General features: G+C 32.2%; 3 protein-coding genes across 3 annotated transcripts; 2 read left to right on the forward strand and 1 right to left on the reverse strand.

Annotated features, from left to right (window-relative positions):
- Window positions 1-2,599: 2,599 nt before the first annotated feature.
- Window positions 2,600-4,164, forward strand: LOC111376288 (loricrin-like). Its single transcript, XM_022999236.1, has 5 exons — window positions 2,600-2,665; window positions 2,769-2,898; window positions 2,992-3,065; window positions 3,847-3,976; window positions 4,070-4,164. The coding sequence occupies exons 1-5, from the start codon at window positions 2,600-2,602 to the stop codon at window positions 4,162-4,164; spliced, it is 495 nt and encodes a 164-aa protein (XP_022855004.1).
- Window positions 4,165-6,314: 2,150 nt separating this feature from the next.
- LOC111376282 (E3 ubiquitin-protein ligase RING1-like) lies at window positions 6,315-7,641 on the reverse strand. Its single transcript, XM_022999230.1, has one exon. The coding sequence runs from the start codon at window positions 7,514-7,516 to the stop codon at window positions 6,467-6,469; it is 1,050 nt and encodes a 349-aa protein (XP_022854998.1). The 5' UTR covers window positions 7,517-7,641; the 3' UTR covers window positions 6,315-6,466.
- A 7,529-nt stretch (window positions 7,642-15,170) lies between these two features.
- LOC111376284 (homeobox-leucine zipper protein ATHB-6-like) lies at window positions 15,171-17,107 on the forward strand. Its single transcript, XM_022999231.1, has 3 exons — window positions 15,171-15,689; window positions 15,780-16,144; window positions 16,371-17,107. The coding sequence occupies exons 1-3, from the start codon at window positions 15,626-15,628 to the stop codon at window positions 16,830-16,832; spliced, it is 891 nt and encodes a 296-aa protein (XP_022854999.1). The 5' UTR covers window positions 15,171-15,625; the 3' UTR covers window positions 16,833-17,107.
- The last annotated feature ends 8,213 nt before the right edge of the window (window positions 17,108-25,320 follow it).

Consider the following 25,320-nt stretch of genomic DNA (forward strand, 5'->3'; position numbering starts at 1 on the left):
AATTGATTTTTTGATCGTTATTTTACTATTCAAGCCGTAATTTTTGACTTTTTCTTTCACATATGGACCCCACTTTTCTTCTAACGGTCAAAAAATCAATTCTCAAAATTCCTACCAAACGGCCCTTAGTTTAAGATTTTTTATTTTTTTTATTGTTAAAATTTCTATTAATTTTTTTATTTTATTTTTTTCACTTTGAAGTCATTTCTAAGAATTAACCCTTGTTTGAGCCACATTATTTTCATAAAAGTGTATTTTTGAATAGTGTATAATATCATTTTATTGAAAAATGTGTGGTTAAAATAATATCGAATCACTGTTTAAAAATGTATTTTTTTCAAAAAATGGGACTCAAAATCTTTCCTTCTTCTTTTCTACAAGGGAGGTCGTGGGTACCAACCTGGAAGGCATTACCCACCTTTTAGAGCCTTATAGTTAGAGTTTGCTTGACTTTATTTTTTCATCGAAATTTTTACTTTTTGAGGGTTAAGTTGATAATTTTTTCCGTAAAAAATATTTTTGAACTTTTGATCATTTGACCATATTTTTCTCAAAAATAAGAAAACATTTTTTTAGTAATAGATTTTTATTTTCCATATAATTCAGTATCTCTTCTCTCTCTCATATACTTCATCATTCTCATTTATCTACCAATAAAAATTGAACAAATATAATATTTTATAGGCTAAAAATTAAATCAATCATACACGTAGAATTAATAATTTTTAGACAAATAAGTTGTAGGCAATTGAGGCTAGAATTTATTTTATTTCATGCAAATTTCATATTCGCGATCAAATACATTCTTATAATTCGTTTACGACTTTTGCTTTTTATAGAGCTTTTTAACGAAATTACTTTAATTTTTACTTGAAAATTAATTTTTATAAGCACTTCTTATATTGGATTAGTTTTCTCTAAAAGTTCTTTTAATAAGCGAAAGTATTTTCGTAAAATTAGCCAAACAAGTCCAAAAACTATTTTTCGATCTCAAAAACTCCTTTTGACTTTTCAAAAGTTATGTCAAACTATCTTTAAAAACCTTTTCTTCACATTATGGATAATTCACATGGTTAAAAGTGCTAAAATAAGAAGGAGGTCCTTAGATTGAAAAGGGTTAAATTGAAAGGGGTCGCCCAATAGCCAAGTTGGGCTCTAGTATGTCTATGCTACGATTAGACCACTATCGACCTAATAACCTTTCACAAAAGAGGAAATTTAATGAAGCAAGATATTTAGAGATTTCATTTCATAAATCATAGACTAGGTTTATTATTTTAAAAATCAGAAATTTTGTTAATTAATTAATATATTTAAAATATTAATAATTATAAACCCACCCAAACCCTAAATTATCCTCCATTTTCTTCTTTCTATAATTTCGGTTTTCTCTCCCTCTCTTTTCTTCAGCAATACACGTCCCCTTCTCTCTCCTCCGACAATACACCAATCTTCAACATTGAAGCGAGACATTGGATTAGTATCTGCATCTCACCCTCTCTCATTAAAAATCTGGAAACTCTTTATATTGCTTAACTCTCTTATCTCTTCTACTAGAAACCCAACATTATTGATCGTCGCAAAAAATCGACCATCGCAACCACACGTAGGACCAATGCATGCAATGCAGCTAAACTCAGGACTAGGGCTGGGCAAATCTCCTGAACCGAACCGAATGAACCGAATCCGATGGTTCTTGTCAAATTAAATACCCGAACAGGTATCTGAATTAAGAACCGATAGGTATGGTTCGATTTTCGGTTCTAGACCAAGAACCAAATAAGAACCGAATCTTTATAATTTTTTTTATATTGAATAAATCAAATTATTTTAATTTTAATTTTTCTAAACAAATTAATAAATTAACAATTTCTAAATCCAAATTTTTGGTCTAATAATTTGTTTCATTTCTAATTTTTTAATTTTTGGCCCAATTACCCATTTTATTGTTTCATTTCTTAGCCCAACAAGATTCAACCTGCTAAATAACCCTAAACACCTACACTAAAGTGTATAACGCTGTCTCGACTCTCGCGCTCACTCTCGCAGCCTCGCTGACATTCCAAAACCTATACAATTGTCGATCGATGCTGTGACATCCGTCGACTGAAACTTTGACTTTAGCGATCATTTGAACAAGGTAGTTTACTAGTCTCTGACATTCCAAAATCATTGAATGTGTCATTAGTTGTATTTATATAATGTTGTTATAAATGTTAAAAAATTTAATTCTAGTATGGAACCGAACTGAACCGAACAAAACCGGACCCAAGCGGTTCCATAATTATATTTGGACCGGACGGTTCCATTTACTAGATACCCGAAAATTTTGATTCGATTCAATTCTCTTTAGAACCGAACCGAACCGAACCAACCCGCGCCCACCTCTACTCAGGACCACCTCGTGAAGCTAGGCGTTGCGTACAAGACCAATGGTTTTTGGAGGTCCTTCCTTCAATAACGATGATGGTATTGCATCTGCCTTCCAGACTCTTCAATATCAACACTGGTCATGAGTAGTATAGCATGACTGCAAACTAGTTGTCAATTGTCGATCTGGGCGTGGCCTTTGTTATCCTCTCTCAATCAGTGTTTTACGATGACTTGTTCTTTGTTAGCTGACATCGATGAATGCTTAGCAGACATTTTGTGTTCATATTTTTTGGTGAATGTTCGTGGAAAATAAAAATATTGCTTATCTTTCTATTCTGTTGGTATTTTTTGGTTGTAAGAATGGTAGTAGTGCGGCGATGGTTTCCATGTTTTAGGGCTTTGGCCGTGGTTTTGGGGATCAGCTTAGCTGGAGTTGTGGGGTAGCTTTTGGTAGTGGTGGTGGTGTAGAATTTGGTAGTAATGGTGGTCGTGGATTTAGCAGTGGCAGTGATTGCAATGGTGATGGTGAGATGTTGGTGGCGATAGATTTGTCAAGATAGTGGTGGATTTGGTGTGACGAAGTGGTGGTGTTTTATGTGATGTGTTAACTTGTTTAAGATGGTGGTGGTTCTAACGATGACGGTAGTGGTAGTGGTGCTGCTGTTGCTGATAAAGGCAGTGGTAAGATGGTGGTGTGCTGCTGGAGGCAATAGTGAGGTTGTGGTTGTGTTGGTGGTGGTCACAAATTAGTTGGTTGATTGTGACAATTATATTGGTTAATCTGTGATCAATAGTCGATGCTGTGACCCCCGTCGACTGAAACTTTGACTTTAGCGATCATTTGAACAAGGTAGTTTACTAGTCTCTGACATTCCAAAATCATTGAATGTGTCATTAGTTGTATTTATATAATGTTGTAATAAATGTTAAAAAATTTAATTCTAGTATGGAACCGAACTGAACCGAACAAAATCGGACCCAAGCGGTTCCATAATTATATTTGGACCGGACAGTTCCATTTACTAGATACCCGAAAATTTTGATTCGATTCAATTCTCTTTAGAACCGAACCGAACCAACCCGCGCCCACCTCTACTCAGGACCACCTCGTGAAGCTAGGCGTTGCGTACAAGACCAATGGTTTTTGGAGGTCCTTCCTTCAATAACGATGATGGTATTGCATCTGTCTTCCAGACTCTTCAATATCAACACTGGTCATGAGTAGTATAGCATGACTGCAAACTAGTTGTCAATTGTCGATCTGGGTGTGGCCTTTGTTATCCTCTCTCAAACAGTGTTTTACGATGACTTGTTCTTTGTTAGCTGACATCGATGAATGCTTAGCAGACATTTTGTGTTCATATTTTTTGGTGAATGTTCGTGGAAAATAAAAATATTGCTTATCTTTCTATTCTGTTGGTATTTTTTGGTTGTAAGAATGGTAGTAGTGCGGCGATGGTTTCCATGTTTTAGGGCTTTGGCCGTGGTTTTGGGGATCAGCTTAGCTGGAGTTGTGGGGTAGCTTTTGGTAGTGGTGGTGGTGTAGAATTTGGTAGTAATGGTGGTCGTGGATTTAGCAGTGGCAGTGATTGCAATGGTGATGGTGAGATGTTGGTGGCGATAGATTTGTCAAGATAGTGGTGGATTTGGTGTGACGAAGTGGTGGTGTTTTATGTGATGTGTTAACTTGTTTGAGATGATGGTGGTTCTAACGATGAGGGTAGTGGTAGTGGTGCTGCTGTTGCTGATAAAGGCAGTAGTAAGATGGTGGTGTGCTGCTGGAGGCAATAGTGAGGTTGTGGTTGTGTTGGTGGTGGTCACAAATTAGTTGGTTGATTGTGACAATTATATTGGTTAATCTGTGATCAATAAATAATATGTGACTAATAAAAAAGATAAATTATGACAAAAAAATAACACGTGACTTTAAAAATTGTTAATTTGTGGTCGATAATTTGTAACTATATAATAAGTTGTTACTAATAATATTTGTGATCTATAAATAAATTGTAAATTATATTTTTGATTTGTGACTGTAAAATAATTTGTAACATATACAAATTTTGACTTGTAACTGAAAAATAATTGTGATTAATTAAATCGTTAATTTGTGATCAAATTGTATATATTTGTATCCTTAATTATATTTAATTAATTAAATATATAATAGATAATTAATTAATTAAATCATAAATAAATTTTAATAAATATTGAATTTTTGAAATTTGAAATATTTGTTCTTAGTTTTGAAATTGGTGATACTTAACTTCTTAATTATGAATTTTTCCCTTCACAAAAGTGGTAAGTCTGATTTGATTCAATATTGTGAAGGGAAATATAGTGAAAAATACATGATTTGACTCTTACCAATGAAGCTTATATTACGAATTTTTCCCTTCACAAAAGCTTATATTGATTCAAATCATGTATTTTTCACTATAGGGAGCTCTCACAAAAAATTTGTTATTACTAGTATTTGAAAACTTACATATGAAAATATATACAATCTTTAACTTTTGTAATTTGTACCATGGAAAACACTTTCAACAATTTTATGTAGAAATTTTTAACCATTGAACTCACTTTCTTAGTCAATAGAAGAAAAAATTGAGGTCCGTGTGTATGTCTTGAAATGGCCAATTTTGATAACCTATTTCTTAGATAGAAACTTTTAAAAATCTTCATATCAAATGATCATATGTAAGTAATATACACAATTACTGCAAAATATTCTTTTGGAGAAGAATAAAAATTTCGAACATTGTAAATATTTCAAAAGAGGGAAATGGACAAGACACGATCTAATCGAGTCAATAATCCTTTACCAAAGTTGCAACTGCACCTCTCTTTACCTTTAGCACTCTTTCAGACGTTACCATAGTGTAGTTTCATAACCCTACCTAATTAAGAATGTTACATCAAGATTTGTTTTCTCATTATAACACCTCCACCTTTAAATGTTTTTGTGCAAAATGCCTCCACCTTTCATTTTTGACAATTTCACCCTCATTTTCACCTTCCATTGTAAAAAGGTAATTTCATCCACTCACCGTCAAATGTTCAGTGAAAAAAATTCTGGCATGATTCTCATTGGTAAACGGGTTGTATTGAGCCTTTCTAAGCCGAAACAGGGTTGTGTCGCGAGAATTCTTATCTACTTTCAACCCTCATAGGTTAAATAAATATACATTTGAATAATTGTTGTAATATAAGGTAAATGAACTGGTGCCTCAGGTAAAGCAGCTTGATTTAGGCTTACTGTGCTTATAACATGTTTATCCGCTAAAATTTGCTTTTGAGCAACTCTTAATTCCAAACATGTTTAGATACAACTTACTTATTGAACTTTTTTTATTTACTTAGAAGTAAATATTTAAGCTCAGCCAAACATGAGGGATTTTTAAATTGGAGATCTTAAATTCTAAATAAAACAAATACCTTGAGGTATGTTAATAAGTTGAACAGGACAAAACTGTATTAAGTCAGAGGTGAAGCTACTCAGGGAACATGGATGACGATCGCTCTAAATTTATGTGGAAATTTTTATTTTTTAAGGTGCTTTCTTTCTTTATCTTAAACTTCGTTCTTTATAGTGATTAAATTTTGCTTTCCGTTGGAAATCAACCAACAAAAATTCTCTACACTGCTTCTTTAAAATCTTAAACAGTATGACTGTGGGCTGAGCTATAATAATAATAATAATAATAATAATAATAATAATAATAATAAACCATCAAACTGAGTTGCCAAGGAGGATGAAGACAGTATCTACAATGACTACTTTATTTCAACTCTCAAGTATAACCCTTAAATTAATAAGAATTTAGGTCATATGTTAATCAAATACTTCCATTAATTTTATATTTTATTAAAATCTGAACAAGTACATGATTTTAATAGTACCGAAACTTGAATTAAAAATAGCACGTACTACTATCAGATAGAACCACCTCAATTCGACATCGTTATTCTATCCTTTCAATAAAGTCATGCTGTATTTTATACAAGTGGGAATTCGAAAATTCCATGCTAAACATCGTGAAGCACTATGCAGTAATTACCTGGAACAATTAAGAAAACTCAATTGTTAGTACTAAGTGTTTGAGTTAAACGAAAAGGATCTCTTCATTGAAACTGACACTTTTTGAATGGAACACCTATACGAATGACTCTTTATCGGCCTATATATGCTCGATGCCACATAAGGATTTTGTTCTTCTTTATTTGCACGACCATTAGCAGCATTACGGATCATCGAAGTAGATGAAAAATCCATAGAAATCGATCTTCTAACTGTTTGTTGCAACGTCCGATCCATTGTTGCACGATGATCAGCCAAATCACTTAGTACATGACCCTTGCCACCCCTAGCATTGATACTAACACCAATATTTTCTGCCCCAATTCTTGTTTCACCAGTTAAATTCACTGCTACTTCGTGTTCTTCTATTATTTGTTCTTCCTCTTGTGAACCCAAATTACTCGAATGACTGTCCATTTCATTCGTCTGATCTGCAGCATTCGTATTGCTGACTATCGGGGCACGACAAAGGGGACAATGTTTATTTGACCTTAACCAGGTATCGATACATGGGACATGAAAAGCATGGCTACACTTGGGCAACAACCTAAGACTCTCATTTTCTTGAAATCCAGTTAAGCAAATAGAACAATCAGTACCTTCAATCAAACCTTCACCACTTTTGTACTTAAAAACCGCTATAGAATCGATTATCGACTGATGTAGCCCAACTGTACGTATATACCATATAGGATGGTCAACCACAGGCCCTTGATCTTCATCGATAAAATCCTCTCGGGCACTATTCTCCAATGGTCCTGAATTATTCCTCCTGGAATTTCTCAACCGATATCTCCTTATAGAAAGATAGGAAATAACTATAAAAGTTGCACCAAGAACACAGATGACGAGGACTAAAATTGTTGGCATATGATATTTTGGGCTAGCCGGAGGAGGTAGAGGTGGTCGTGGCAGTGGCGGAGGCAGCAGTGGAGGCTGCGACAATGGCAGTTGTGGTGGTGGCGGTGAAAAGTAAACATAACAAGTGTCACAAGTTGCATATTTCTTTTCATCCTTAGGCTTCTTATCTATTGACAAAAATTTTCTATGATGAAATGCCATCAAGAAATGCTTTAGTTTCAAGAAATAGGAGAGAATTAAATAAGGAATTGATTGTTTATGCTTTATTTTTGTTGTAACTTGGGAAGATTACCTGTAATTTCAATATTGGTTTAGTTTGACAGAAGTTGATTGACTGGCAAAGTTAGTGGTTGGGTAGGCTATTCGTTGGTGACATTTCAATGCACATTCACTTGTTTTAATATTTATTTAATTATATTATCTATATTTCCTTTTCAAGTTGTTTTTGTCAATTATTTTCATTTCAAAGTTGAAAACTTTAAAATTGACACGATACCTAATTTTCCAATTTTATAAAGGAAAAAAGAATAAGAACTTCTTTCATACTTGTCAAAGCGTATCAAATCAGTTAGAAGTTTGAGGATTCCCCAATTCACACGGAATCATGGATAAAAGATCGTCCATTAGGTAGATATTACCACATTTAAGTCTTATATGATATTGAGTGACACATTTTGTGTATAGTGAAATTGACATGTTACCTGTTTGAGCTCTATTATTTTCTTATTAAAATGAAAAATATGACCGTTTTACATCACATCAAGCCATCATATTTGATTTTTTATTTTTTGATAGGGTCCATAACGACTATATTTCCCATTCTCATTTTTACAATAATGTGATTCAAATGGGAGAATTACTGAAAAATAATTTAAGATATTTGTTTATATGGTTCTAATCTTGTCAAATTATGTTCAGTTCTATGTATGGAATTATTTCGAATGTTTACTCTATTCTCATTAATTATTATTAAGTTCTCCAGTAAGAATTAATGAATTTTTGACATTTTAAATTTGGGAATATTTTTCAAAATTTATCTTTTATTAGGCGTGAAAGTTGTTCTTGTTAATTTTACTCAACTAATATTAACAATAGTTATTATAAATAAATAAAAAAATGTAAATTGCGATATGTCGATATTGTTACCTAACATATTCTCTTATAAAATCAAACGTGATAGTAGAATTAGCTCAACTTTTATCTTTGTCAACCCAAAGTCTAAAAGATTTATGGAAATTTTGTTACAATCCACTAGGCATGGCAACTTTAGTCATGGCCTAGTAAATAGATGGGTAATATTTAAAATAGTCGTATTAATATTTTAAAAATCTTTTAAAGACCCCTCGGATTATTCAAAAAGTCGTTCAGATGAAATATATAAATTATGGTGTAACCTAAGTTAATAAACTCATGCATCATGGAAGGTTTGGACAAATTTAAGATAGTTTATTAAGCTACGGAAAAAGTTAGCTCCGCCACTGGACCGACTAAAACTACTGTCGTAGCTCCCTTTCTATCCGGTTCCCTTCCTTCAATACTAAATTTAACATTCTATTGATTCACAAGGTCTTATTGACAAAGACGGCATACACAACATACTCTAAAAAAGTGATTTATTGTAAATCAAGCTTAGGCTTTATTGACGATGCTTTGCCTTGTCGAAAATAAATTAAATAAGTTCGTTGTAAAGAAAATTAAAGTCGATATTATATTGTTATGAAGGTCGATGTCAAAAGTTTCAGGGAAATTTTTACAGATGATCCCCAATCTCTAGGCCTAGTGCAGTAAAAGTGCTGATTCTTTCATTCTTGGCACCGAAGTCCGCAACTTAAGGTTTTGGCGCAAAAATAGTTCAACAATCAAGAAAGAATTAGGGTTCGGACTAGTTCAGCAAATGATGCTTACAAAGGCGTAGCCCGATTCTGACTAGGCATGTTCTATCCCAATAATTCACCTAATTCAAAATACGAGTTTGTAGATCAAAATTAATTTTGAAAGAACCACCATGAATAAACTCGGGTATAAAAACATCACTCCTATTCTCCTGTCCATAGTGAAAGTCTTATCTTACCCACTTTAAAAAGAACTTTAAGTAAAGTTCTCACATTTCAAGAGAATCGTAAGTAAGGTTCTTCCAGCACATCAACAAGTGGATAGTCTAACCTGTCCATTGTGGATAGGAGAACAATATTTATATAAACATTTAGGAATCAAGATATTATACTTACTCTACTTGCTTGTGAGATGATTCTACTATTTATAGGAATCACGAAATACTCTAGTCCATGGGATGGGATCGTTCCGATGGTGGAGCACATTCCTTGAACACAAGGAAAGGCGCGCAGGTTGGGGGGGGGGGTCACCACTATATGTTTGTGATGGCTTGGACTAGCTTATTTGCATGGGCATGATCATAAGTAAACATATTGGAACCTTGAAGGATTTTGTTTTGCCAAACTAGCTTTTGTTTTGTTAGCTCATCCCTCGATTAAGAGTTGTTTAATGATAGTCTGAGTACCTCATCGTCAGTTACATTGACAAATTTTTCCTATCTACTCTTAAATTGTCGTGATTCATGAACTTGCTTCAAACCAATAAAGTTAATAGTCATACAAAATTAAGTATGCCCATGACAAATGATTGAATGGCATATGAAATAAACAAAAATCTTCATTTTCTTGTTCAGTAGGACGAAATATAAGTCTTAGTTTTGTGAGTAGGAAATGCTTTTCATTTCAATAAAACGAGCAAAGCGCACGCAATATTTCAAATAAAACAACACAATATATTAAAGTACGAGTTTTTCTTCATTGTTTTAAAAATATATCATGTTTAAAAATCGATAGTAATCATTCGATTGAGCATATTCAAAGCTCTATTCATTCCCAATTTCAAAAACTTGCAGTCACAACATGACAAGGTGGCGTATTTACCTAGAAACGGGGGTAATGGAGGATTGGGTCAATAAGTTTGGTATATGGAGGTAACGGAGTCAATATCATTGAATAAATTTTTTAGCGATCAGATTGCTATAAACCTAAGTCGGGTGACTCAATGGAGATTTTACTAAAAGTTCAGTGACCAAAAATGAAATTAACTCAATTAAAGGGCTTCTTAAAATATGATATTACTTTCCTTGAGACCGAGGATGGAGTAGAAATTAAGAATTGAAGTGGAAAATTGATCTTCCTTATGGGCTTGGTCTAACCTAAAAGAGGTCGTGCCACATCTCAACCCTTTAAAAACTAGAGTTGTGATCTACTACGACTTTTTATTTCATTTTCTACACGTAAATAAACAAGAACAAAAAAAAATATAAAAACAAAGGACTATCTCGGACTTCCATTTCTCGTCACCTTCAAACAAAGCTCAAATAATAATAATAATAAATAAAAATAAAAAATTGGTCGAGTCTATAAACAGCATATAACGAGCTATCTAAATACAGATCAAGCATACTAATACAACCCCGTTTTAAGTTATGACTCTATTCAAAAGCTTGAATTTACATTTATGAATTGTTCTAATTTTAATTCAAATTTCCAACTTTCATATTGATAACTCATAACTATGATTAATCAAAATACACAAGATCTGGACAAAAAGATTTAGAGATTTAAACTCGAAAATACAAGCTTTCTATAACCAAGGCATCAAAGATCCCATTGAGCACGATTTTATTCTTTTTATCGTCTTGCTATATTATGTTCTGTTTTGCTTTTTGGGGGCTTCTTTGTTTTAATTTATCATGAGGTTCGGATTCTTTTTGAAATATGTTTTTTTTTTCTTTTTCATTTTAAGCTATCGTAGCACATGCTTCTTCAGGAGTTGCTCGGAATGATGTCAAGATATTAGTATAATTTTGTCTTAGATACCCTTATGTTTGAATATAGAAGCCTCATATCAATTTAGACTCTCCAAAACAAATGCTTTGAAGTTACTTATTTGGATCAAAAGAACTCAACCACATTAAATCATCCTCTTCTCAAAATAGAATCATTTAGACTCCCAATCTCATCAAAGAATCATAGAATCATCCAACTAGAGGTTGAAAATAAAGACGAAAAAGGACTCACAGAACTCTCTAGTAGATGGCCAAACACATAGAAACATAATGAAAGGATATCCCTAGGGTTTCAGCCAAACACTTGTAACCACCATTGATCTTGGATTGAGATCAAAGGTTCAGATCAATTGAAACCAAGTAGCAACTAAAGTAGCACAATTCAACACGCTTTGCATATGTTTGGAATTGGGTCTGGATTATTTGGGCCTTACGTTTGAAGTTATTGGACCAAACCCATTTCATCATAGCCTTTAATTGAACTGAACTTGGCATCATAGTCCAACCAACTTCAAATACTTTTTATTCCTATATATAAAACCTAAATAATCACTTGCTTTGTACACTTAACATGGGAAAGCAGCATAAAACCACCTGCACTGCACACGTGTAGCGTTGATTAACCACAAATGAGCTTTTCAAGATTATAATCTTAATCACTAGCTTTAATTAATTATTAAATCACATCAATTTGGAATATTATTAGATAAAGTTGTGGGATCCCATTAATTTCCCACCTAAAAAAGCTGTCACTAGAGAAAATTAACGAGTGGGGATTAAAATTAGATTTTTTTGTAGATAGTGATAAAAGTTTTTGAAATGCGTGGTTGAAAAGTTGTGAAACACATGAAAGATGTGGTCAATATTATTTGTTTGACTTTGACTTAGATTGGTTATAATTGAATTTTAATTCGTACCAAACGGGCTCTTAATATGTGGTTCTAAGACGAAATAAAAAGGTTTTTGAAAGTTTTAGAAAGATGTGAAAATTGACTTGTGCTGTTCTTTTGAAGGCCATGAAAGACGTGCAATTGACTTGGAAAAAGGTTGGTGATTGAAGGGTCTTGCCTACTAATAAAGATTGATTGGTTTTTAAAAGAATCATTTTGTTTTTAAGAATGTCATAATGGCGGTTTCGAATTTATTGAATTTGTGGGAAAGGTTCTTAATTTTTTATTCTGGACATCGATATTTCGAATCTCTCACTATTTTCTAGTACTTAGGTACTAAATAAACGGAAATTATCCGCTTAACAATAAAAAAAGATGCGTGAAAAGCATTTGGAGCACTCGTTTCAGGGACAAAATATAGCAATACCAAATAAGTATAGTCTATTTATTATAATCCATAAATAGACTATACTTATATTGTTTTGATTTTGGATGTACATAAATTTGCAATAATTATTTAAAACTTTTGGTTATGAAACCCAACCAAATCAAATCAAACTTGAACCAAATAGACTATACTTATATTGTTTTGATTTTGGATGTACATAAATTTGCAATAATTATTTAAAACTTTTGGTTATGAAACCCAACCAAATCAAATCAAACTTGAATCATTTGGTTCGGTCCATAATAATAGAATGAACCAATGGTTCCATTGTAAGATAACCATTGGTTCTCGATTCAGTTCGATTCTCTTTGAAATCGAATCGACGCACGTGCACCCCTTGATTTACGTAAAGACTTAATAACTACCCTATTATTTTTATTGTTCTCTTAACAATTTGATTGTGTAACAAATGTAGAATTTTTCTTTTTATTGATATTTGTAACCCCATGTAGATTAGTGAATTTTTTTGGTTCTAAATTCTATTTACATCAGTAATTCCTAATATGGCATTAAAGTAGACAGATGTTCTGAAGTTCGAGGCTAGATGAGACTTCCACTCCCAACCCCTCCTAGCACCTGCTCCCATCCAGCCAAGTCTTTGCTCCCACCCACTCTTGGATTTCGTTCCTATCATTCCTCTGCCCTAAAAAAATTGGTTTTTATGTGTCTCTCGGATTTTCGTTCCTCTCATTCCTCTACCCTAAAAAAATTGTTTTTTATGTGTCAATTCGATAGAAACTATCTACTAAAAATCAAATTATGATCATGTTAAGATTTAGGGTTCCATTTTAAAAGATCAATCTTGTTAAGATAAGTAGTCCAAGAACTTATAAGTTGGTCTATGTTTTTATCTCTATTCGATGTGAGATTATATCCCTTAACATACTCCGCAAGATGGTGACTCGTTTGAGCAGACCAATTTTGAAATCTGTATATTCATTTATTGAGTTTTAATCGAATCGAATTATCCATTGAAATTTAATGAGCTCTGATACAAAATAAGAATTGCAAGAGAAAGGTTTTGGTCACTATACCAAACCTATTGTATAGCATGTATTATATAGAAGCTATGGAGACATACACTTTGTATCATACAGCTAGATAGATCTATAGGTCAAATATAGAACCTATGCTATACATAGAAAGATCAATAAAGAGGAAAGTTTAGACACCTATAGGAATAATGCTGGAATTTCCTATCTTTGCTCATCAGTTACTGCACAATTAGTGTGAGTTGCAGAATTAGGGGGAGCTGATATGTCTGGCTTAACAAAATGTTGCCGGTATAAATATCAAAAATTAGAGGATGACAAGCTGCAATTGTTATACCTGGCAACGTTAAAAGGTTTCTTGTATTCAATTCTCATCATATGTAAACCACAAAATATTAAATAATGTTATTTAGTACTATTGAAGCATCAGTCTAAGTGGTCACAAATAATAGGTTCAATTAAATGAATTATTTGACATTGCATTTACGTAAACCTATCATTTAATGTCTCATATTGGATCAACCATTCATGCATGTAGTCAGAAGAGAAGATCCAAAGTTTATTGCCAAAAAAAAAAATAATAATAATAATGATAAAATGAAGAAAGGGATAGTAAACATGCTCTTTTAGTATAATGATGTGTAAATTGCAAATTTAGTCTCCCACCTTTGGCCAAAGTCTGATTTTGTTCTCAATATGAGAAATTAGCATGTTAAGAACATCTTCAAGATTTTTGTCGGGTCATTAACCTAGAAAACTAACCTCCATGTTTGGTTTGTTCATGTATTGTTTTTTAAAAACTGTTTATTATTATTTTTAATGGATTAAGTGGGTTGACATTTTTACCATTTATATAAATGAAGCGCGTAGCTTACATGCCTGAAAAAATTACAGAAAAGAGGTCCTCAATTACTATCTTTTCAAAGGTTGAGGACAAAAGGCATACGAAAATTAGTTGACGACGAGATCGCAACTTTGACCAAAGGTTAGGGACTAAATTTACGATTTACCCATTAACCTATGACTGTTTAAAGCTTTTTTAGTATATTTCTTAAATTCATTTACTTAGATTTTATTTTCAACTCCACATTTTTATATGATTCACAATTTTTATTAAAATTTACTAAAACATTAATTTTTATCCAAATCAAACTTGACTAAATCAAGTTAAGAGCTGCTATACAAAATTTACTGTCCAGCTTACTATTCACTCAATAATTCATTGACACATCACTTTAAACTAACAATTTTAACTTTCCGCTCAATGTCCTTGTGCTTAAAAATATGTGTAAAATGATATATCAATAAATTACTGAATGGACTCCAATTTGGATAGCAGATCTCAACTCGATTGATTGCGGTCGTGCTATATCACGTACTATTCCCTGACCCTACCAAAATCTAAAACCAGCTCGACTCAAGCCAAGCCGCACCAGACATCCCAAAAATTTCCACTTATCACAGCTCATCAAAACCTGTTATCACATTAGCACCGCCAAAAATTAAAATATCTTCCACAAAACGGTCGAAAACCACCAGCTATTGCCGGTGCAAAAAATTTGAATTTGAGTTTCATTTCATTTTCATTTTCATTTGTACCCAAACCCATATTGCACAGATATACCTAACCCCAGTCAGATTCTAACCCTATCTGTGACCCCATTTGGTTTTATTTAAAGACAAAATTTGGGATGTCAGCTGGGTACTGAATTGGTCTACTGATCTCTTCCACCCCTCTTCCCCACCCCCACCACTGTTGTTCAATATATGGTTCTTGTATTGTATTGTATTGATTGAAGTAATAATTATGTAAAGAAAAAGTGCAGCTTTTGATTACTCATATTTTTGGGTTTTGGGTTTTGTTTGCTTTTTCTTTTTGATGAATTCAGAGGCAAAGAAAGTGATAAAAAAGGAGAAAAATGGAGCACCCAAGAAAGACAAAAAGCTGTATAGTGAATTTACATGTATACAAATCTATGCCTCTTGGGATCCTCTGGTTATGACTTTTGTGAATATGGGTTCCACCTTTTCTTGAAAATGAAGAGACTTATATGTTTTTGAGTGCACTATAAGAACAGATTTTGCTACTTCTGATCTAAATTCAATAGATTTTAATACAGTCATCACTCATCAAGCATGAAGAGATTTGGTAGTAGTGATTCATTGGGTGCTCTGATGCCCATCTGTCCTAATACTACAGGTTTTCATATGTTTCTTGTCCCACTGTACTTTTTCTTATTTTACTCACTTCTACTTAATTTTTAATTATAAGTTGTTTTGTTTGGTGTAGATGAACATGAGCAAGGGAACAATCATGTTTACGCAAAGGAGTTTCGGAGCATGTTTGAAGGGTTAGATGAGGAAGGTTGTGTTGAAGAATTAGGCCAAAAGAAGAGGAGATTAAACGTCGATCAAGTTAAGGCATTAGAGAAGAATTTTGAACTCGAAAATAAGCTCGAACCTGATAGAAAGGTGAAGTTGGCACAAGAACTTGGGCTTCAACCACGGCAGGTGGCGGTTTGGTTCCAAAACCGCCGTGCACGGTGGAAAACTAAGCAATTGGAGAGAGATTATGGCCTTCTCAAAGCCAGTTATGATTCCCTTAAACTTAACTATGAAACTCTCCAAAGTGATAATGAAGCTCTATTTAGAAAGGTATACTACAAAATTCTTTAATTAGTTTGTTTATGAAGATCATTAAAACGCGTATTAAGGGATAAGTTCTACCGCAATTAAATATCGAAATATAAACATCGATAATAAAGTTAACCTTTAAGATGCACCCTACGTCTTTATATGGTACAAAACTCATCATGTCCAAATGTGCAATGATTCAGTCGAGCACACTATAAAATCTTTAATTTTCCGCCTGTTTTTTCAGATTCTGGACCTGAAATCAAAGCTAGACGAAGGTACTGAAAGCAAGGGTTCTGTCAAGAAAGAGGCAGTAAAGTCAGAATCTGGTGAAAAACGCAACGCTAAATCAGATTCTGATGCAAACTTTGAGAATTTCAAAGAAAACAGATCATCTGATAGCACTGATTATTCAAGTGCAATCTTGAATGAAGAAACTAACAATAGCCCAACTGCAGCTATTTCATCTTTCACCAAGGATGTGATTCTTCATCAGAGCCCACATGAAGATTTCTTGGATATTGTTAAGAATATGAATTGCAGTTTCCAGTTTTCAGACACTCTTGAAGATGTCCAAAAATCATATATGCCACAGTTTGTGAAAATTGAAGAGCACAACTTTTTCTCCAGTGAGGAATCATGCAGTACTTTCTTTTCTGATGATCAAGCTCCAAACCTCCATTGGTACTGTTCTGATGAGTGGAATTGAGGTGGTGGAGGGTGAAAGTTTGAAGCCAAATCACTCCAAGAAAATTTTGTACAGTCAAGAAGATGACGAAGAGGGGGTAGGGTGGTTAGGTGGTGAAGTGAAGTATCAGTAAGCATTGCAGAGTTAAGCTTCAATTAGTATCCATAATAGGATAATTCCTGTAATAGTGGAACTCGTTTGAAGTAGTAATGAAGATGGAAAATATATATGTACATTCATTAGGGTTTAAAATTCTTAATGCATGATCAAGACATTTGAGTGATTCTTATTTTAAATATAATTTTTTAAAAAAAGGAAAAATGAATCAATCAATCTTATTCCATTCAAATTTCTGTGGAGTTTAGGCTACAACTCGTCTTTATGAAATTGGAATAGTTAGTAATTGTGGATTAGTCATATGGAGATAAATTTATACACAAGTCTTGTACATAATGTCTGTCATATTGTGAGAACTAGTCATACTCAAATTCATAAAGTTAACCGCAAGGAGAACTAAAATAGACAATTTTTCCCCTCCCCATATGAATAGAAGCTCTCACGAGGAAAAAAGTATACATTTATATTCATCTAGCGATTTGTATCAACCGATTCGTTGTGCATAAACTACAAATTGGAATAGGATTGCGTAAATTCATTTAAAAATGAAACTATTTTGAATTTTTATTTGTGAATACAATTATTGTGGAAAATTGAAACACCTATATTTAGTTTTCAAAATTATATCTAATATTTGTTTGGGACAATTTATTCTCAATTTGACTACTTTTCAGGTTTTCTTATTAAAGAAGAAAAATTGCCAATTACCCAAAAATTACTTCTTAGAAAACGGTTTATTTTAAGGCTGTTTCCTTATTTTTGTGAACGTTAATCTTATAGGTTTCGTCTTACTTAGGGCTTAAGGTACCCAACGATTGTTTTGATGGTTAAAAACGTCCTCACTATAGTATGTAGAAAAGTATAAAAGTTACTCGTGCAATAGAATTGAACACAAGGGTAGTCTAAATGGAGCGGAATGAATCTCATGATTGCTCATAAATTAAAGTAAAGAATTCTATTTGCACCAAATTAAAGGTCAACGACTTCTAATTATTATAAGTATGGTGAATGCTTGATAAGCTCCACTATAATATTTTCAAAATGAAATCGAAGGGACAAGTAAATAGTTAATATTACACGAGTACTTGAAATATGAAATTATGATTCATGATTATAAAAGTAATTAGGAAAAATTGCAATCAAGATATCAAACATTTCGTTGCCCGTACCTTTCATTTGTACCTCCGGAAGTAAAAAACCTTTAAAAAAAAACTAGTATATGGAGTCCAAATTAACACAAACCGTTAGTTTCTCTATTAGTTGACCAAAAATAAAAATCCGACCAACTGTTGACCAATTTTTAAAGGGCAAATGGGTAAATTTACATTTTCATATTAATAAAACTAAAATCAAAGAATTAAATCAAACCTTGCCCTCCCAAAAATAAAAATAATCCCCTCAACTTCTCCACTCACCCCTAATCCAAAAACCACTAAAACGCCTCCGCCTGCTACCACTATCATTACCCACAGTATCCGCCTATAAAACCAAAACACATACAACCACCAAAATGCCGCTGCTTGCTACCATCGCCACTCAAAAGCTCAACCTCTATTTATAAAATATCTTCATAGCACTAACAATATGAACAACGTAAGGGTTTCCCGCTCCTTGAATTGGCAAAAATGGTGATAATACATGCTCATTTATATTGAAAGAGCCTGGATTCAAACTAATTTCTCAATTCTGCCCCTTTAAGAACACTCTTCGTGTAATCGTCGTTGCCATGAGGTGGCCTAGGGATATCACTGCAACCTGAACATAGATTGCGGCGATAGAGAGTGACTCACGACAGTATCAAAAGAATTGGTTAAGGAACAAGAGAACGGTACAAGCCACGGCCACCTAGGGCCCACATCTGAAAGGTGACATGTGGGGTTGAGTTGTCAGTAATTGAAACTGTGAGGGATACTTTTCAATCAAAGAGTTTTCTTGTTTCTCTTTCGGCTCTGACGAGACGTGATTTCGGCTTGTGAACTAGAGAGGATAAGATTATTTTGGTGGGTTTTTGGTTTGGAGTGGACAGGTGTTGGGTGTGAGTGGAGAAGATATTAACCGCATCTTTCATAGATTTTCATCAAAATTCACTAAAAATCTGATTTTAATTCCCATCAAACAATCTTTAAATTTTTAATTTCCGGGTTCAATTGGCAGTTTTGATGTTCAAATTAGAGGTGGACGCGGGTTGGTTCGGTTCAATTCTAAAAAAGAATCGATCGGAACCAAAATTTTCGGGTATCTAGTAAATGGAACCGTCAGGTCCAAATATAATTATGGAACCATTCGGATTCGGTTCCGTTCGGTTCGGCTCGGTTCCGTACTATAATTAAATTTTTTAACATTTATAACAACATTATATAAATACAATCAATGATACATTCAACGATTTTGGAATGTCAGAGGCTAGTAGACTGCATTGTTCAAATGATCGCTACGGTCAAAGTTTCGATCGACGGAGGTCACAGCTTCGATTGGATATCACAGTGTTGGCCGGCAATTGTATAGGTCTTGGAATGTCAGCGAGCCTATGAGAGTCGAGACAGCGTTATGCACTTTAGTGTAGATATTTAGGGTTATTTAGTGGATTGGATCTTTGTTGGGCTAAGAAATAAAGTAATAAAATGGGTAATTGGGCCAAAAATTAAAAAATTAGAAATGAAACAAATTATTGGACCAAAAATTTAAATTTAGAAATTGTTAATTTGTTTTAAAAAATTAAAATTAAAATAATTTGATTTATTCAATATAAAAAAAAATTAGAAAGATTCGGTTCTTCGGTTCTTGGTCTAGAATCGAGAATCAAACCGTACCCGTCGGTTCTCAATTCAGATATCAGTTCAAGTATTAAATTTAAAAGAACCATCGGGTTCGGTTCGGTTCGGAAGATTTGCCCAGCCCTAATTCAAATAGACAATAACCATCATTCTGGACTGAACAGGTTTGGTACCTTCAGTGAAATAAATGAAAGATTTGGTTCAAATCTGCTAATAAACAAAAGATTTAGCACCTTGGCTGCAATTTTTCCAAGTAATTATGCCATTGAGTAGTGGAGTTTGAATCTATTGATAGAGTATTGAACTTCAATACTGATTCATTATCGACCAACTTTTTCCATTGCAACTCTCTACATATCATACTAATTTTCCTTCTTGATTTAAGTATCGAAATCTATATGGAGCAACTTCAAACTTTCACTGTCAATAACTTTCAACAATTGTCGTTAGTACTCCATTCTTTCTTTATCTAGAAATTGATATATTTTAGCCTAATATAACAATTTATTAAAACTCTGAGTATCACAAAGTTGTCTTCGTACTTATTAGCAATTTAATCACATTGCAGAAGACATTATCTTTTTCGACAAAGATTTTTTAAAAATCATTTTCAATTATATATTTTATAAGATCCATAACTTTTTCTCACTTTGTAACAATAAATTCGCTAAAAAAATTGTTTTTCACTTGAAAAATCTTTGTCAAGCATGCAATAAATAAGATTATATCTAGAATAATCAAAATTTAATTAGAAGAACAAAAAATGGTTGAAAACCTGTTAAAATTATTATTCATGATCTGGATTTCTAAAATATTGTTTATAAATAAAATTTTTCGTATTATCTGAAAAAAATATATATATATATATATATTATTTTTATTTTTTATTTTTCAAATCCACTACTTTAAGTGGCTCATTTTATAAATAATAAAAGAAAAATAGAGGGATATGATCTTCAAAAACAAAATTTATTTGATGCAGGGACGTGGAGATATACTGTGCATTTTGAAATATTCAGTAGACTCATCATAAATTTCGGAATCACTTTAAAATCAACATTGTATATTAAGAGGGTGTTTGGAAGTTATTAAAATTAGAATTTTTTAGTAGATTGTGATAAAAAAATTTTAAATACGTGGTTGAAAAATTGTGGGACCTATGAAAGATGCGATTAATATTAACTGTTTAACTTTAATTTAGATTAAAATCAGATTTTAATCCAAACCAAACAAGCTCTAAATGATTTGTTATTTAATTATAAATATTTAATATGAGGTGTTGACTTCATTGTACATCTTTTTTTATCCTATCATTAACATTAATAATTAAGTGCGTATATTAATTTCCCCTTTAAAGCAATAATTTAAAATTGGATAAAGACATATATTAATATTTATAAAAATAAACCTGTCCAGGTGAAAATTCCCCCATGAAAATACTGGGGTATAACAAATTATTTATTTAATGTTTATTTGTTGATTTGAGAAAAAATATTATTTACTCCCTAATTAGTGATTGTTTGATATATCTCAAAAAGATGTTAAAAGTTAAGGTTAAAATCAATAATTAATTGTTACCATACATTTCATGAAATTCATAATTTTTATCAATTTTTAAACCATGCATTTCATAAACTTTTAGCAAATTTGCTAAAATTTTTATCAAAAACTATTATCAACCATTCGCTATGAAAAAAAAAATTATAAAAAATGTAATGTCATTTTTATTGAAAAGTTGAGAAATGTTAAGCTGTTATCATTTTCACATTAATTAAGAATCTATAATTAATATAGTTAAAAATATAAATTATTCTTACATTTTTTTCTAATATATTCCTACATTTAAGTAACAATTTAAATAGGAGTGATTCATATTTGTTGATAAAAATGAACATTAAATAAGGACATATTAGAAAACTAAACCAACTAGGAAAGTGGCCTATAATTTGAGACGAAAATGAAAAACAAATCTATCTTTATGGGACGAAGGAAGTACAATATTATTTAATTTATAAATAATTTAAATTTTAACTCAATAATTCAAAGGAGGCCACAAAAATAATGTTTTTGGTAGTGTTTGCATTTATGTTATATGATTTATATTCATAACTTTATTAAGAAATAATGTCAGTTGAGTATATGTGAGACCGGATATATTTCAAGACATTTTTGAATTTATATGTTTGGCTCCATGTTTTCAAACTAACGTAAATCGAAAAAAATTCTTTCTTTTTAATTATACATTTTTTTGAAAAATCACTATTTTAAAACTCATTTTCGCCAAATTTCCATTACAATGGAGCCAAACAAGGACTTATATTTGTTAAATACTTAAAAATTTACATGATAAATTTCAAGCAAGAAAGTTCGACAAATTATTTAGATGGGATTTGTTAATTGGTTTTGGTATGTTTAGGGCTGAAAATGTTAGATAACACTACTTGAACATAATTTTTTGTACATTAAGATATCCATACACTCATATAAGGTGGGATCCACTTGAATAAAATATTCGAGTGGATCCCACCCCATATGAGTATAGGATACCTTGATGTACAAAAAATTATGTATACCAAGCAAAGCCCGAAAATATTTACTCTCAGCAAGTGAATGTTTACAAATCAATGAAAAAGTTACAGCAGTAAGTATGTGTGTATAATACTTCAAGAATAAAGGTTTTGAAATTGGAAAGAACGGAATAGGAAATGTACGTGTCGAATAAATTTGATAAAGTAGGGTTTCTATACAAATAATTCGAGCTAAAATTGATTAATATTCCTATACAGTCCGAACTATCTATAGGATGCTAAAAATTGAGTTCATCCCACTTCAAGAGATCGGATGTGATCACTTAATTTATTTAACTCAAAGTTTGGTATTCTGGTTTTTTTGGCAACCAAGCTTTCGGGTAGGTTGATATTATTTCTCTTTACTTCTTGCATATGGTGCTATTGTTAATAATTCTAAGAGTTGTACGCCATGTTAATTATAGGTATGTGATTAAAAGAGATGAACTTAACACCTATTTGTCATTCATTTTTTTAGAACTCATTTTTTTTCAAATTCATTATCAACTACCCATTTACACAATAAAATATTTTGCACGAAAATTCAAAACTTTTTTCTACCTTTTAACAATACATTCTTCAGAAAACAACTATTCAAAAACTAAGGCCGTGGTTGGTTTGTCATTTTCGGACCATTTTCCGTTTTTGAAAACGCGGAAAACACGTTTGGTCTGTCGTTTTCGAAAACGCATTTTCGAAAACGAGTTAAAATTTATAACTGAAAACGCAAAATGACTTTTTATCGTTTTCAACGTTTTCAGTTATAAATGTCGAAAACACTCAAAACGGGTTGTTTTCTGAGAAAACTAAAAATCGTTTTGAAAATGAAAATGGAAAATGAAAATGCAAACCAACCACTACCTAATTTTCTTCAAAAAAAATAATAAAAAATTAATGGATACCAAACAAAGGCTTAGAGATTAGTTAGAGCCCATTTGACAAAATTTCTGTTTTTACTTCTACTTTTATAGAAGAGTTTTTACTGAAAAAGCTAGTTTAGATCAAATTCTTCTTTTAGTCAAATAAATTACTTTTAAAAATTACATATTCAAAAGTAAATTATTAATGTTAGAAACAATTTTTGGTGGACTGTTACTCTAATTCAAAACTTACAAAAGGTCATAAGAGCCTTATCTAAAGATATGTCCCATGATTGAATCCTCCCAAATATACGTGTCTGTTTACAGCCACACCTTTGGGCACACAGTTTTAAACTTTCTGTATTAAAATAAAGTTTGCATCCTCACATTCAACTTTTAATACTGACCAAATTCTCACTGTCTCTACTTTATAAAAAAGAAAAGAAAAGAAAAAAATGAGAGTTCAATGGTTTTTGACTTTTGGGTGTGTAGTATTTTTGGGTAAGTAGAAATCTCTCCCACCCTTTTGATATCACGTTGTAGATGGCCTCATAGAACTTGCATCAGCCACATTCATTCAAGGGGCGCCTTCGAAGGTCCTGAAAAGGGCACCATGCGGCAATAGTATGCTCACTTAAACATTAAACTACAATGTGTTTAGCATTGGGTTCGGTTGTAATTCTGACTATTGCAAATATTGGAATAGAAAAGATAATTTGAAAAGCATTGAAAACAGCTTGTTCTTCGATTGACGAAAGTTGAAGATTTTGATGGTTGTTGTGAACGACAGAACGTGCTAAAGAATTTTTGAATGCCAACTACCTTCATAATGGTATATCGAAGAAATATATAAGTTATACTAAGGGTTTGTTTAATACAAGCCAATTCCCTGGAAAATGGACCCAAATGTCTCGTTTGATAGGCAAAATTTTCCATGAAATTGGTTTTCCACCCTACCCCTCGCATGGCCCTTTTTCTTGGTTTTTAAGGAAATTGTTTTCCTTTGGTTTTGGTGGAAAAGTATTTTCCAACTTTCTTTTTTCTACCTTTAAACAGCACATTATCCAAAATATAAATATTCAAAAACTCATTTTCTTCCAAATTTTTTTTTTTTAATGGCTACCAAGTATTCAAAAACTCATTTTCTTCCAAAAGCTTTTTTTAATGACTACCAAACAAAGGCTTAGAGATTAGTTAGAGCTTGTTTGACAAAAATTCTATTTTTAAAGGTTGAACCCTAACCTTAAGGGCCCCCACCGACCCTGTCCTGGGCCATCATGGAGGAGGTAAATCGCAGGATGTGCCTCCCAGGAGCCAGGGTGGAGAGCACATGGATAGGCCAAGGCTGTTAACCCATATAGTAACTCTCGCTTGCAACAAAACCAATTCCACCTTGCGGGGAATCGAACTCTGTACACTGCCGCACTGAGCCCTATCCGCCCTCCCCTTTGCCACTAGGAGATATGCCCTGGGGGCGACAAAATTTCTATTTTTACTTCTACTTTTATAGGAGAGCTTTTTTTTTTTTTTAAAAAAGCTGCTTAAGGTCAAATTCTTCATTTAGTAAAATAAACTACTTTTAGAAATTATATATTCAATGTTGTAAAATGTAAGTTTATTATGGTTTATAAGTGAATGATAATTGTACCCCTACAGTTCTAGAAATTATTATTGTTGTATTCCTAATTTTGCCCTATAAATATAGTGTTTTGATTCTTAATAAAATACACATAAATCCATTGACTTCTTTCTATTATCTTCTCTCTTTTTTTTTTTAAAACACGTTATCAGCATGATTCTCTCAAAAGCAAAGTAAATTAGTTAGAAAGTAATAATTTTTATAAGTAGAATCATTTGTCGAGTGTACCAAAATAATTTAGTAGCAAGTGAAATATTTCAATGTACATATATATCATAACGAGGTTGCTTCTTATTCGTTGATTTTCGTTGGTATGTATATTAATTCTAATTTACGTTTGTATGTGTAATCTGGACACATTAATTCATTCTTTTCATTCATACACAATCATTTTTGTCAGATATTATTTACGTATTAATTTTGTCTTTTGAATTTGCCACATATTAATTCTACTTTTACTTTCTATATATGTGAAATTCATATGCATATTTAATATTCTGCATGTTGATAAAAGATTTAGCCAATAAAAGATTTTGTTAATTTTGTTAACTT

The sequence above is a fragment of the Olea europaea genome, unplaced genomic scaffold (genome assembly GCF_002742605.1).
Source record: "Olea europaea var. sylvestris unplaced genomic scaffold, O_europaea_v1 scaffold1481, whole genome shotgun sequence".
NCBI classification, from domain to species: domain Eukaryota; kingdom Viridiplantae; phylum Streptophyta; class Magnoliopsida; order Lamiales; family Oleaceae; genus Olea; species Olea europaea.

Coding starts and splice junctions, on each gene's coding strand:
- LOC111376288 (XM_022999236.1), top strand. CDS start 2,600: ATGACTTGTTCTTTGTTAGCTGACATCGATGAATGCTTAGCAGACATT. Junction 2,666..2,768: donor TTTTGTGTTCATATTTTTTG/GTGAATGTTCGT, acceptor TCCATGTTTTAG/GGCTTTGGCCGTGGTTTTGG. Junction 3,066..3,846: donor AAGGCAGTGGTAAGATGGTG/GTGTGCTGCTGG, acceptor TCCATGTTTTAG/GGCTTTGGCCGTGGTTTTGG.
- LOC111376282 (XM_022999230.1), bottom strand. CDS start 7,516: ATGGCATTTCATCATAGAAAATTTTTGTCAATAGATAAGAAGCCTAAG.
- LOC111376284 (XM_022999231.1), top strand. CDS start 15,626: ATGAAGAGATTTGGTAGTAGTGATTCATTGGGTGCTCTGATGCCCATC. Junction 15,690..15,779: donor CATCTGTCCTAATACTACAG/GTTTTCATATGT, acceptor TGTTTGGTGTAG/ATGAACATGAGCAAGGGAAC. Junction 16,145..16,370: donor ATGAAGCTCTATTTAGAAAG/GTATACTACAAA, acceptor CTGTTTTTTCAG/ATTCTGGACCTGAAATCAAA.